The sequence below is a fragment of the Arachis hypogaea genome, chromosome 13, assembly GCF_003086295.3.
Source record: "Arachis hypogaea cultivar Tifrunner chromosome 13, arahy.Tifrunner.gnm2.J5K5, whole genome shotgun sequence".
NCBI lineage: Eukaryota > Viridiplantae > Streptophyta > Magnoliopsida > Fabales > Fabaceae > Arachis > Arachis hypogaea.
The window spans coordinates 20,115,892-20,131,197 of NC_092048.1; the positions used below are offsets into that span (position 1 = coordinate 20,115,892).

Consider the following 15,306-nt stretch of genomic DNA (forward strand, 5'->3'; position numbering starts at 1 on the left):
CTACGCCTATGGAGTACACTACCTCCCTGTCTAAGGATTCAGGTTCTCCTCTTCCTGATGCAACCATGTATCGCAGATTGGTGGGCAGACTTCTATATCTTACAAATACAAGACTTGACCTTAGCTATTTAGTTGGGTGCTTATCTCAGTTCATGGATTCACCCATTGATGCTCACTTAACGGCAGCCTATCGAATCCTTCGATATCTTAAGCAATCCCCTGCAACAGGCCTATTTTTCTCAAGCAACAATTCCTTTACACTGTCTGGTTACACAAATTCTGATTGGGGTGCTTGCAAAGACACTAGAAAATCTATTAGTGGCTATTGCTTCTTTCTTGGAAACACTCTCATTTCTTGGAAGAGTAAAAAGCAAGCCACGGTTTCAAGGTTCTCCTAAGAAGCTGAATATCGTTCCCTTGCTAATGGCACTCGTGAGCTTATTTGGTTACTCAAGCTGTTAAAGGAATTTGACATTCAGCCTCCTCTTCCGATTGATATTTTTTGTGACAATAATTCGGCTATCTACATTGCATCAAATCTTGTGTTCCATGAGAGAACTAAGCATGTTGAGGTAGATTGTCATGTGGTTCGAAACAAGTTTAAAGAAGTAATTTCTAATCTCAGGCACATTATCTCTAGCGATCAACCTGCAGATCTTTTCACTAAACCCCTTGCTCCCAAATCATTTTTTCACTTGCTTTCCAAGCTGGGATTACTTGATTTGCACAACCAAGTAATACCAGCTTGTGGGGGGATGTAACATAATACAACTACATACTTTGTATTGCCCAATAAAGTTAAAATACAGCAAAATAGCAATCTGTTAGAGTTTATTTTGTATAGCTGTAGAGTTTGTTTTTTATAGTTAGCAAGTTGGTTAGATTTGTTAGATTTAAATTTTACACTAGTTAGTTATTTAATTTTTTCTATTTGTACAGCTATATATATTGCATGTAGCTTTGACTCTTTGAATCAATCGAATTATTCCAAAATCCCTTTCTTTCTCAATCACAATTTCGTTCTTCTCTCCTCTGTTTTCTCTATTCAAGGCTGCATCACAAGCCTTCTTCTTTTCAAGTTTGCTCTTGCAAGTTATTTAAATTACAAGCTCGATAACATTTTACAGTAAGAGGTTTGCTATTTTGCAAGGATTGAAAGATTTGAATCAGAGGAAAGAAAGCAATGATAATCCCAATTATGGCGACACAAATGGATTTTTTATTTAGATAAATATTTTATAATAAAATAAATAATTTTAAAATTTATTACGAAAATATCTCATCTACTCTTATCTCATTTACAGTGTAAACGAAATAATTTTTAATGTCGTTTATAGTGATGTGAATTTTTTCAATTTTCATATATCTCGTTTATAGTGTAAACGAAATATATGTATTTATAAATATAAAATATATTTTTTTAAAATAATAAAAAATATTAATAATTTAAATTAGACAAAACTCTTAAAAATAGAATATTTCAAATAATAAAAAAGATGAACGGTTATATATGATAGGGAAGATGAGCGATTTTAAAAATGAAACACTATTAATACACGTTTATCCTCTCAACCGTTAAAATAAGTGAAAGCAGATCAATAACACTGTTAAACTGTCAACTATTAATATGATTAATATTTTTTTTAACTATCAACTATTAACACTATTACTTCTTCGACTCCTTTCATCTACTGACAATTTTTTATTAAGATTTACACTAAATCAATTTAAATACTTTAAATTTTTAACTGAAAGATAATTTGTTTATTAAATTTTAACTGACAAAACTTTTAAACTTTTTATGTTCTTTCTTGATTATCAATATATATAATTTAAAATATATATTTTTTTATATACTCTCAAACAATAAACGAAATTTGAAATATATAATTTAAATTTAAAAATTAATACCCAAGAGAGTACATAAAAATATTAAAAGTATATAATAACAGACAGTGAATAGAAGTAATGGAAGAAGCAATGGTGTTAATAGTGAGTAGTTAAAAAAAATATAATCGTATTAATAATGGGCAGTTTAACGTGCTACTTATGTGTTCTTACTTATTTCAACGGTTACGAGAAGTAAACGTATTAATAGTTTTTTATTTTTAAAATTGCTCATATTTTTTATTATATAAAACTGTCTATCTTTTCTATTATTTAAAATATTTTATTTTTAAGAATTTGGTTCAATTTAAATTATTAATATTTTTTATTATTTTAAAAAATATATTTTTATATTTATAAATACATATATGTTGTTTACACTGTAAATGAGATAATTTTTAATGTATCTTGTAAACGAGATATATGAAAATGAAAAATATACACATATCTTATTTACAATATAATCTCGTTTACTCTGTAAACGAAATACATTAAAAATTATTTCATTTAGAGTGTAAACGAGATAAGAGTAGATGACGTATTTTTGTAATAAATTTTAAAATTATTTATTTTAATAAATAAAATATTTATTTAATTTATTTAAATTAAAAAATCTGGCACAAATTCGACGGCAATAGCTAGTCCCATAAAAGGAAAAACCAATAATACAAACTAGCCCAATACCCTTTATGGCCTAAAAAATCCTTCAACCAGGGATGAATCTATTTTTATTGGTGTGAGAGTAAACGCTCACTACAATTTAAAATTTTATCAAGTAGTATATAATAATAAGGGTAATTTACACAAATAAAATAATTAAAGAAAAATATTACGCAAATACAACATTAGCAAACTGCATACGCAAATGCAACAAAAGTAATTATATGTAATTCGCTACACCCTCTCAGATGTACGTAATCCGCTATACTCTCTCACGGATTACGTGGAGAGCGTGCATAACATAAACCGCTACACTTGTAGCGGTTTATGACCAAATTTTTGCAATGCATAATCCGCTACACCCTGTAGCAGAATTCATTTAAAGAAATTTGGAAAGAAAGTTAGAGAGAGAAAGTAGAGAGAAGGGAGAGAAAATTTTGAGTGTTGGAAGAATGGAGGATGAACAGCGGTTGTACCGGCTCGACGGCGTTGCTCACGTAGCCGGAACCATCAATAAAGAGGTAAGTGTCTTTATTTTATTTCAATATTTTAATAATTGTATATGTTATTCAATATTAAGGAAGTAATTTATTAATTAAAAAAATAGAGTGTAGCACGCAAATGTTAGCTGATCTTGCTACCACTTCTTTCACTATGGATTTGGACGATCAGCTGGCTGGACCCCAGTTCTATGCGAATTTTGCTGAGATCATACGGGTTGACGACGTTCATCAGTACCAGACTCCGATTCCAAGCGGCCCATCCGACCCTCCAGAGTATAGGCCACAGCCAGCGGATGTTCCGTCTCAGATTCCTGAGACCTAGCTCCCGGTCGACCTGAATGAGCCCGTAGGCAACCCGTACGACACTTGGTTCGGCATGAGGGGGATGCCAGCATCTGCATTTGGAGTTGGACTATAGGAGGTTCCACCCGGAGATCGGCGAGCGGCCAGGGTTAGGCGTCCGACTCGATGTGGCACATGCTTGTACCTACTTGGTCCATTCGGGGGCGACTATGATGTTGATGGTGACCAGCAGTAGTGCCCATTGTCTTAGTTTCGACCGTTATCATTGTAATATGACTTATTTATTTTCTGTTAAGGTTAACGACTTGTGACAGTTATATTTGTATGACTTATGTAGTTAACTTATTTTGTGTTAGTGTTAATGCCTGGTGGCTATTATTTTCGTACGACTTATTGCAAATAACGATTATATTTTGTATCATTTCGTGCATTTTGCATCATGGGTTGTTACTATTACACAGGTTTATATAATGAGCCACTCTACTCATAATCCATTACAGGGTGTAGCGGATTATGCATTGCAAAAATTTGGTCATAAACCGCTACAGGGTGTAGCGGTTTATGTTATGCACGCTCTCCACGTAATCTGCGAGAGGGTATAGTAGATTACATGCATCTGAGTTCCGCTATAAGGTGTAGCGGATTACATACAATTACTTTTGTTGCATTTACGTTTATAATTTACCAATGTTGTATTTGCATAACGTTTTCTTTCAACCATTTTATTTGTATAAATTGCTCTAATAATAATAATACTTTTAGGCGAATATTAATATGTAAATATTAAATTTTTTTTACATATACAGATAAATAGGTGTCAAAATTTTAGAATATTGTGATATGTCAATTGCTACCGTAATTGATGTACTTCAAAAGACACTCATATTTTTTAACAGTAATAGAACTCATACATTCTTAAAAATTTGTTTTTCTTGGACCCATATTTAACTTTGCTTATTGTTAATCTATCTGTTAACGAAAATTAATTACAAAGATTAATAAAAAAAATAAATGTTTCTAAATTTTATTTATGTTTTTTTATTATTATTTTTTATTTTTTAGTAATTAATTAATAAAAGCATTCCTCTAAGAAAATTCACTTGCTAAAGGCACAAATATTTTTTGAAAATAATAAGATGACTCTTAAAAGTTATATAATTTCTAACAAAAATAGCCAATTAAACATTTTAATGTACATATATTTATACTAAAAAAATAATTAAAATTATGTCTGAAAATTATCTACTAAACCACTTTATACTATTTTGATATGGATAATAATATTACATAAAAAGATGAAAATAAATAAATGATATAATCTTAACTAATTAAAAAAAGCTATTCAATACTTTATATATTATCTCAATTAAATTTTAATAAAATCTAAAAAATACTGATAACTTCATTCATATTTGACAAGTTAAATAAACTTGTCTTTGAGTTATTATTATTATTATTATTATTATTATTATTATTATTATTATTATTATTATTATTATTATTATTATTATTATTATTATTATTATTAACTTCACCTATGTTATATCTGTGGTACATAATGTAAGACCCAGAAATTCAAAAAATCTTATTAAGATTTAATTTTGATTTATTTCTTCATTAAATACTTTAATCTCAAAAATTATTTTACAAAAGATAAATTAAAGCAAATTTTGATAAATTGAGTTTAGAATAATTTAAGATTTTATCCGATTTTATAATTATCGAATTATTTTCTATATTTAAATTATAAAATTTAGCAAACATAAAATAATAAAAATTTTATATGATTTAGTTTAAATAATTGAGATTTCAGAATTTAATACTTTTATTTTTATAAGCAAAGAAAATTAATTATATTATCTTATATTTTAAAATAGAATACTTAATTAAAAACCAATTAGCAAATTGATAATTAAATAGTATTTTTAGAATAATTTTAAAGGATTAATTTAGAATTCAATTTAATACAATATCCTCTAATTTTATTAAAATTTAACAAACTCCAATTTGCCCAAAAATCCCTAATTTGGTAACGTAGGGTCGAGTTCTGGTTGTTGCATGTCGCTTTTATATTGCTGTGGTTGCTATGAAAGTGGTTAGGGGCTAAGGTTGCGGTTGTTGCTGATCGCGGGCCGAGAGGAAAGGTTTTCTTTGATGCGTTTGGTTTATGGGTTTCGACTTTTCGAGGTAGGGATTTTTCTTAAAATTTATTTTATATTACAGAGTTGTTATAAATAGATATTAGTGTAAAAAATATACTTATGTGATTATGTTTGTCTTGTGGATGTGGTTGTTTGCTGGACTGAATTACTAATTGCTTGATTACTTAAGTGGTGTGCGGTTGTTGATAAAAAAATTGGTTTGAAAAGTTATTTAGTTAGTTATTATGAAAAGTGATTTTTCTTGGTTTTCGAGTTAATTTGATAACGTAAATGACGCGGCTTTGGAAATGATTTGAGATATGAAAATGAATTGATTTTAGAAGCGGTTTGATTTTGAATTAGTTTGATTTTATAAATGATTTAATATTTGAGCTGGTTTGATTTGAAAATAATTTGATATTAGAACTGGTCGAATTTTGGAAAATGATTGAGATTTGAAAATGGTTGAGTAAGGTTTGAGGAATGTTTGGATAGGACCCGAAAAGGGTGACAAAGTCTGGGTTTTAGAGGAGATGCTGCCAAAATTTTATAAAAATTGGAAGTTTTGTTTGAAGTAATTATTTAAAAAGATTATATGTTTTAAGTTTGATTCATTTAGAAAAGAATGAATTATGTTTTGAATTGAAATTATTGATGAACGGAATGGGAGGTGTGATAATGAAGGATAATGATTGAGTATGATTGAGGTATGATGATGAATAAGATGAGATTGAGAATGATGTGGATATTAATGAATTATTATTGAATTATTCATATGGCTTTTGAATTTGAATTATCTGAGACACGAGATTTCCTGGGTAGACGTAGTTGCTTGCCACCACTTGCTCCATTGAGACTCAATACTCTGTTGACCCTCTGTCGCAAGATGTGACCAGGCATTTTAACTCTCCGGATACCCCATGGGCATGCATATATATATATATATATATATATATATATAAATTTGAGTTTGGGGTTTGACTCCATGGAATAATGGAATATTATATTTGAGCTTGGAGTTTGACTCCATGGATATTATTTTTGAGCTTAGGGATACACGTACAGAGGGACTGTCCAATGGTTAGCTACCAGGACATGTCGGGTTGGCTGTATAACCGATAGATGAGCTCATTAGCCATAGGACAGACATGCATCATATGCATTTGCATGCTTTGTTTGATTGTGAATTTGCTTTGGTTTGCCTAATTTCTTAGCTGCTATTAACTGCTATATGAACTATTTACTGTAACTGCGATCTATACATGTATTTTTCTTGTCTGTTTTGCCTGTGTTTGCTCTGATGTGGTATTTTTGTTGATTGGGTATTGGTGCTGAATTGATGATAGTGTTGATTGGTTTCGTGGTTGGTTTCTGATTAAGATTTAGTAAAGTATGAAGTATTAAGCTGGTTCAGCATAGACTTAATGAACCTATGTTTAGAATAGGTTGGTCATTCATACTACTAGAAAACCTTTAAGATTCTTTTATAAGAAATGTGAGTTTGGATTCCTAGATAATTAACTGATTTCTTTTAAAGAGATTTTGGATTTTTGGATTGTTAAACCGTCAGTTTTCAAAAGATTCATAAGACAACGATAACCACTGAGTTTAAAAAACAATTTTTTTTATTTAATATCTTCTTATGACAATTCTAAAAACTCTGTGGTGAGACCGTGTGATTAGGTTCTCACCCCCTATAGCTTTATCTTTTCAGGAAATAGAAGAAGAAGCTTATGAAGAGTTTTGTTGCGTTTTGCTTATACGATGTTTTAGTTTAGATATTATTCTTCCCTCGCCATTAACATTATGTTGTTGTAAGAGGGATAGGAAATATGTTTTGTAATGAAACGCATGCATCTATATTTGTAAGTATTTGTATAAGAAGTCTGGTATGTATATATACATGAGAAATGTGATTGAGTTATGGTTATATATGCATTTTGTTTTAAGAAAAAGTATTTTTGGTTTTTCAAAGGAGTCAGCGATATGGTTTCGAGTAAAAGGCTCATATTTTATTATTAAGTATATGAAGTCATTGTAATATTTCTTGCTATCAAAGTGGCGCAGCCGGAAGCGTGACATTCTGATAGTGATGGTGTTACACATAACTGGTCCCAAATTTGGATAAAAGAGGAGGGTTGTGTTAGGCCTTCGACAACTAACATAAAAACTTAGTCGAATCTTCATGACATGGATCAAAGATGTTATTGCGTTAAAACTAGGTCGTTGCCTGAAAGCAACGCGCTGTATGGGATACCAAACCTTATTTTTGTACCCATCTTCTAGTTGGCTCTCATGATTCCATTTGGGTGACAAGACTTCGGAATACCAAACCATCCTCCTAGATCCATTCAATTGGGCATTGCACCAACTTTGGAACCCAAACCTTGTGTTTTCTGTAACACCCTAACTTTTAGCACCTCGTGATCGTACTAAAAGCTCAGGCGTTACTTACCTCTAAACCTTTAATTATTCTATACTATTTTTATTTAATATTGAGTCTTCGCAAATACAAACCGAAACTTTCACCAAGAAAACGAAGAGTCGGTACTTTAAATCATTTAATCACAAAATTATATATACATGTAGCATTATATACATAGACTTACTCAAAGATCCTCAAATACAATTCCTACCCCTCTAAAAACTAAAACAATAAATGACGAGAAAAAAAATCTAACAACTCAACTTGTAAACAGAATCTTCTATGCTCTTGTAGTTCCGCACTAAGCCTTCGCACCTGTAGCTGAAAGGGGTGGAGATAGGGGGTAAGAACTGCGGAGTTCTTAGTAGGGTCGGGGTTAGGAGTTAAGTTTATTTTATATATATTTGGTCAGCAATAATAATCAACAAGGTACCATCTAATCCGACAATTAAAGAACACAGAATTTAAACAATCATTTAACACACCCACAATCACAGAAAATACACTGACAAATAAATATGCACAAACAAGTATGATACATGTCTATCCCTAGTGCAGGTAATGAGCTCATCTGTCGGCTTCGACCCGCTCCCAACATAACTCAGCAACCTTTGTCTCAGTTTGGTTTCTAGTGTCATAACCTCTGTAAGCAACCTCTGTCTTACAGGTGCGACTCTCTTGAGCCGATGTATGCAAACATAACCTCTATAAGCAACCTCGGTCTTACAGGTGAGGCTCCCTCTGGCAAATATATGTATTGATAACCTCTATAATCAACATCTGTCTTACAAGTGCGACTATCCCCTGGATTAGCCGATATATCTCTGGAAAGCAAATTCGGTGGACTCACCACCATATCTCTGCTCGTTTCCAGCAGGTAAACAAACATCTCAGCTCGTTCTTTCTTTCTTTTCTTTTCTGTTCTCTGCTCTCCTCTGACGGAAGCTCTTTAGATACTTTTAATTTTTTGCTCTCTGCTCTCCTGTGGCAGAGGTTCTTTAGTATTTTTCTTTCTTTTTCTTTTCTTTCTTCTTCTTTTCTTTTCTATCATTCCATAATATAATTTATTTTCGCATTATTCCCTCGCCTTTCCCTAAGTGTCTTATAGAAAAGAATTATAAAGTACTTTAATTAAGTATGCGTTTTCTAAAGTTTTTAAGATTACTCTACTTACTTGCTTTATCATTAATAATACACATTATGATATTTTTATAAGATAATATCTTTGATAAATACTAATTATAATAATAATAATTTATTTTAATATAAATGAATAATTTTAAAAAAATATTTAAAATAATATTTATAATCTTCTTTTAAAACTTAGTTTATAAAACCTTATTTTAAATTTTTATTTAATTACTTTCTAAATCATGAACTTTTTAATATTCTGTTTTTAACTTCAATATTTTATAAAATTATATTTGAACCCTTACTTATTTTTATATTTATAAAAACAACCCTAATCTTTTACAAAATACCCATATTTATCTCTTCAAAAATACAATTTAATTACTAATCTTTCTCTTATATTAAAACCGAAATTCTTAGCCCTTTCCTTTCAAAATATTACTATATTTTAATCCGTTCTCAAGTTTTTCGGTTACCGATTCTTCGTAACTTTTAATTTAATCTCTCGACCATCAAATCTCACCAAATTTATACTTTATTCTCAACGATATTCCAGCCCAAAATTCATCAAAACACCCCAACTGGCCGTTCATGCATAGCCGAACCAACAAAATCACAAGCAACAACAATAAGTCAACATAAACTCATTCAAACTCAAACAATAATCAACCAAATCAACATTCACTTATCAAATTCGTATTTGATTATTATAAAATTACTAAACCCTACCTCTGTGCAGAAATCACAACAACAAAAATTTCGGAGAAGCTTTCACTACTAGAAAACTAGTTATTACAGATGGATATTTCCGACGGATTTTATCCCACTGAAATACAGAGAGAATTTCAGAGGGATTTTTTGTCGGAAAACAAAAAAAATGGATTAGCATAAATTACAGACGGAAAAGAAAATCCGTCAATAATTCCGTCGGAAAAATTAATTTTTTTCAGTAAAAAATGATTACAGACGAAAAATTCGTCTGTAATTAAATAGACAAAACGCTGCATTTTATTAAATTATTACAGACGGAAAATCCGTCTGTAATTTAAATTTTCCGTCGGAAATATTAAAAACCCTAATTTTATCCCACCCTCTGGATCCATTCACAGTCACACTCCACACAAATCAAATGAGTCTCTCCGTCACCAGTTTCTTCTTCTCTCCGTCGCACCAGCTTCTCCTGCCGCTGTCGCCGCCGCTCGCGTCACAGGATCTCTCTGTCATCCCTTGCGTCACACGGGCTCCCTCTGCCGCCGCTCTCGTCGCATCTGGAGCGAGTCGTGAAACTCATCTCAACTCGGTGGAAACTCGGTGGTTATTGTTGAATGGCGAAGCTTGAAGCGAAGCTCAGAATGATAGTTGACTCCGTTGGTAACTTTTTCTCCGGCAAAGACCAGCTTCTCCACTAACCGAATCAAATCGAATCAAACACTTTATATATAGGGTTGCATAGATCTTCAATCTTTTTATCTATTCGCACTCCACTAACCAGGTTAGCCCTAACTCCATCCCTTGTTTCTCTCGCTAATTTTTCATTCCAAATGCGTTATTGTGCAGTGTCTTGCTCTGGTCTCAAAATTTGATTTGAAATAGTGCCGATTAGTGGTTAATTGCTATCAATTTTGTATAGTTGAACATATCTCGAGAAAAACTGTCTAATTTGCTAAATATGAGAAGTTAAAAAGGGCCAAATATAATTGGAATGCTTAGAAAAAGTAGTTCTTATTTTTTTAAGACTCTTAGGGTTTTCTGAATTCAGCATCGTGAAATCATGATCGTTTGATTCTGCCATTACTTGTTCTTTTTTGTTCTAATTAATTATTTATGGTTGTGGTATTATTCATTTTCAATTGATTGAACCTCACTTTGGATGCTTTTGGTTTTGCTTTAACACTTGGAATATCATAAAACTGAAAAGTGATAAGAACATAGTGATAAGCACAGCCTTTGTGTTGCTGTGATAAAATGTCTGTTTGCTGTTCATAATTTTGTTCATATTTGTTCATAAACAATGATAATATTAAATGCTGTGTAGTTTATTAATTTTGTTCATAAAATTTTTGTTTGCTGATTCAGAGTTTGCTGAGAGTTATGGTGAAAGTGCTACAGGAGCCGTAGTTCACAAGACTCTGCGGTTAGTCCTTCAACATCAGGACAATATAGTACAACTCTTTCAAGATTGAAGCAAAAACTGAGTGGTTTTTGGTTGCATGTGGTTCAGCGATGGCCTGTGGTATATTTATCCTCAATAAGAGAGCTAGCTTCTAAACCTTCTAATAATTCAATTTTTAATTCTTGTATTTATTAGGATCTTTATTTTTTATTCAGCGATGGCCTGTGGTATATTTAATGCTAAGTATTTGGGTTGAGATTGGTTATGCCACTACTGTAAATTGGTCCAGATAATATCTTAATTTGCACTTAGACTGTTTAAATCGTTTTAGTGATTTTGAGTTTTTCCTAGTATGATAACATTAGCTTTTTCTTGTATGCTTCAGATAAATGAGATGGCCTCTTTGCAAAATGTTGAGTTGGAGGCAGCTAAGTTTCTGCACAAACTCATCCAAGATTCTAAATATGAGCCAGCTAAGTTGGCTACTAAACTCTGCGTGGTGTGTGGCATTTTCTTATGAATGGACTTTTTTAATTAGTCCTCGTCACTCCTTAGTTCTTGGTACGGGTTTAGTGTGCTTGTAACTAACTTGGTATCTGTTTCAGATACTACAACACATGAAATCAAGTGGGAAGGAACATTCAATGCCATATCAAGTGATATCAAGGTAGAGTACTTGCAATGTATAGTGCTCAAATAAATGCATACATAGATATCCACAGTCAGTTATTAAGCCCCTTTTTGCTTGAGGTTGATTTTGACAATCATGATGTTTTTGTGCCTTGTGGGAGTAAGAGTAAGCTGTGGCATAAGAATATATGGTTTCACATGTACTCCTCCACTTATGGTAATTAAGATATTAACTAGCACTAGCATGCCTGTGATGGTAATAAAGTAACAGGAAGATCATATTTATTTAATTATTTGTGGAAGTGGATGGAACTTGGAAAGATGATAAACATTTGTTGCGTTTTGGTGCCACTTTCTGAGCAGCATGGCGGGGCCTGTTTATGTGCTCCATCTTATTTGTCTTGTTCCTTTATCATCTCAGATTCCCTTGTTTTATTTGTCTTGTTCCTAATGACGTGATGGATGAAACTCCAACTTATCTGTAAATGCTCCTCTTCCCAGGTTCAAGTAATAGATTTGTAAATTGTGCTAGGTTCATCGTGTATATTATGAACCTCTGTTTTTGGGTTTGAGATCTGCAAACAATTTGAATTATTTATGCATAAAATAGCAATGCCAACTCCAGAAGTTAGTGGAAAACATTGAAGAAAGATTAACGAGTGTATGCCTATATATACTATGGGAATCCAAGAATCTAATAGAATACACTTTTTTCATTTTTATTTATTTTCATTTCTTTTATTTCACTTCTGTGATGATAACAGTTGAGCTTTCTATGTTTCTGGGATACATCTTTCCTAGTGTTTTTAATCTAATATACAGTTGATCAATACATGTATATTGCCTATTCAATTCCAACTATCACGCCAGATTTTTGGAATTGATGTTTCAACTGAGGAATCTCTATTATTACTGTTTATTTACTGGACATGGTGCCATTTTGTCGTTTTGAAACTTGGAGGAGGAAAAATAAAATAATAAATAAAAATTATAGTGGCTTTAATAATTGCAATAAAGATGAACAATTAAAATGTGTCCTTAGTTTCTCGTTATTGCCTGACATTAATTTTTTTTGTTCATAATGACTTTAAGCTTTTCTCTTTCCATTTTATTTTTAGTTTTACTAGTTACTATAATTTCTATAATCATCTAACTTAAGTTGACAGTATATGGGGATGTCCATTATTCTAAATTAAAACTTAAATTACTTGCTATTTATATAAGTCAAGTTTTTGTTTTTTTTGTTTTTCTGAGGGTGTATGTGAGTCAAGTTGATTGCTTTACCAGATAATTTTATTGACAGACTGACAGGCATAGTAATAACTCAGAAATGACTATGCTTAGACAAGGAGTTCCTCCCAGAGATATGGCAAGATCCACGATTGGTGGATCATCTGGTGTGCCTTTCAAAGAACAACAGTTGAAACAGCTCCGAGCTCAGTGCCTTGTTTTTCTAGCATTTAGGTAAAAACGTAACTTTGCTACCACTATTTAAATATGAAAAGATCGAACTAAGTTTCATTATATTTTCATATATTGTTTTGAATGTGCAGAAATGGTTTAGCACCAAAGCAACTACATCTTGAAATTGCTCTTGGAACCGCTTTTTCTAGAGAAGGTGATTGGTGTTTATTTAATTGTTAAATAATAAATTATTCTCGTCATATATGATGGGAAGATATATGATGGAAATTTAGGAAAGGATCATACTGACCACAAAGGAAAGTCACAATCTTCTGTTGAATTGGGTACCTCGTCAGGGGCCATGATGCCTTTTGGAGGTCTGAACAATATGAGACAACCTGATAATAATAACTCTTCAGGGTCCCCTTCTGCTGGAAAATCTCTGGAAGCTACGTCATTCTCCAAGGGAACTGAGAGTGCAATAATGACTGGGGACAAAGGTATTCTTTCTGAAGAAAGGAAACATTTCCTAGCTGTCAAAAAAGTAGAGCTTGAAAAGCAAATTCAAAAAAGTATAGATAATTTTACTTAGGCAAGATAAATCCAACTAAGTTTTGTTTATTCATTATACTATTATAGTATGGAGACCATCACTCTTGGGGACAAACATCACTCTTGGGTTCAAAAGAATTGGTATCAAAACTAGTGTTCTGGAAGAAAAGGCCACAGCCTGTAACATGCTTTGCTGTTATGCTGATGAGTTGAAGGAAGGATTCTTTCCATGGATTGATCAGGTTAGACTGGGAACACTATAAAAGTTAATAACACCTTTACATATTGCACTTTGTTTATAGAAACATCTTTTTCTGAGTATTAAATTGCATTTGGGACAGGTTGCAGGAACTTTAGTTCCACTTCTTAAATTTTACTTCCATGAGGAGGTTAGAAAAGCAGCCGTTTCAGGTATAAGAATGATTGTTCCGTTGCATCTTTTTTTGTTAACAATTTTCCTCTACTCATTAAGTTGCTTTATGCCATTATCCCAGCTGTTTTTAATGGTTATGATTTCCTATATCATTTTAGCAATGCCGGAGCTATTACGTTCTGCAAAGTTGGCTATTGAGAAAGGGCAATCTCAAGGTCGGGATGCATCCTATTTGAAGTTTTTAAGTGACAGTATCATCCCAGTTTTGGTGGACGCTTTACATAAGGTATTTCGTATACAAGTTTATCTATTCTTAGATGCATCTATATGGAATTCATTAGGTTTTTACATCATGAGTAAGTTTTTATTATGATCTGAATTCTTAGGGGGTTGTTGATCAGTCTCGCAATATGGAACTTTTGTATGGTGCTCTCAAAAATTCACTTCTCTCTTACACACTCTCTAAATTTGCATACTTTTTTTTCACTATGCAGGAACTGAACTAGCTGAAAGAATGTGTTATGGGAATATCTATGAACTTGGTCACATTCTTGGTTAGAATTTTGTTGATGTATTAACACATTTTGTTGATGTATAGTTGTTATTTATTATTATAGTTGATGTATCAATACACTTTGTTTATTTTTTGAATTATATTGGCTTCCTTGTAAATTACTTTTTTCTTTCAGTTTAATAATACAATAAATTTGTTTATTTTTTGAAATATTATAAATATTCGAATACAAATTAGATAAAAAAATTTTATTTATTAAATTTATATTTATTTTGTATGAAAAAAGGTGTATTTTGCAATGAAAAAATCCAAAAAAAAATTACCTTGCTGATGGATTTACAGACGAATTTTTTGTCTATATTCAAAGTTTGAAAATTCCGTCTGTAATTACTGACAGAAAATCCGTCAGAAAATTCGTCTGTAATTACAGACGAAAAATCCGTCAGAAAGTTCGTCGCCTTCGAAAAAATGGATGCAAAATTTACAGAGGGAAAATCCGTCGGTAACTGGTAAAATTCTTCTGTAATTTTCCGACGGAAAAAAATCTGTCGGTAAATAATTTCCGACGGGGCTTTTACAGAGGGACAAAATCCGTCGGTAATTTCATCGGTAACCAAAAATTCGTCTGTAATAAAGACTAAATCCGTCTGTAAATCTGTCTGTATTGATC

At 31.7% G+C, this 15,306-nt stretch overlaps 1 protein-coding gene across 4 annotated transcripts; it reads left to right on the plus strand.

Annotated features, from left to right (window-relative positions):
* Positions 1–10,143: 10,143 nt before the first annotated feature.
* LOC112737597 (uncharacterized) lies at positions 10,144–14,846 on the plus strand. 4 transcript variants are annotated; one of them, XM_025787563.3, is made up of 11 exons: positions 10,144–10,542; positions 11,127–11,283; positions 11,549–11,662; positions 11,769–11,830; positions 13,097–13,257; positions 13,347–13,411; positions 13,491–13,697; positions 13,837–13,991; positions 14,091–14,160; positions 14,281–14,408; positions 14,617–14,846. In XM_025787563.3, exons 5-11 carry the CDS (start codon positions 13,124–13,126, stop codon positions 14,626–14,628), a joined length of 771 nt encoding a protein of 256 aa, XP_025643348.1. In that variant the 5' UTR covers positions 10,144–10,542; positions 11,127–11,283; positions 11,549–11,662; positions 11,769–11,830; positions 13,097–13,123; the 3' UTR covers positions 14,629–14,846. The 4 variants fall into 4 exon arrangements, with proteins under 4 accessions (XP_025643348.1, XP_025643349.1, XP_025643350.1 ...); XM_025787564.3 differs by having other exon boundaries at positions 13,554–13,697; XM_025787565.3 differs by having other exon boundaries at positions 13,617–13,697.
* The last annotated feature ends 460 nt before the right edge of the window (positions 14,847–15,306 follow it).

What these genes read in the sequence shown, in the direction of transcription:
- LOC112737597 (XM_025787563.3), top strand. Translation starts at nt 13,124, where the DNA reads ATGACTATGCTTAGACAAGGAGTTCCTCCCAGAGATATGGCAAGATCC. An exon ending in AACCGCTTTTTCTAGAGAAG is followed by an intron (nt 13,412 to 13,490) that starts GTGATTGGTGTT and finishes ATGGAAATTTAG; the next exon opens with GAAAGGATCATACTGACCAC. An exon ending in TAGAAAAGCAGCCGTTTCAG is followed by an intron (nt 14,161 to 14,280) that starts GTATAAGAATGA and finishes ATATCATTTTAG; the next exon opens with CAATGCCGGAGCTATTACGT.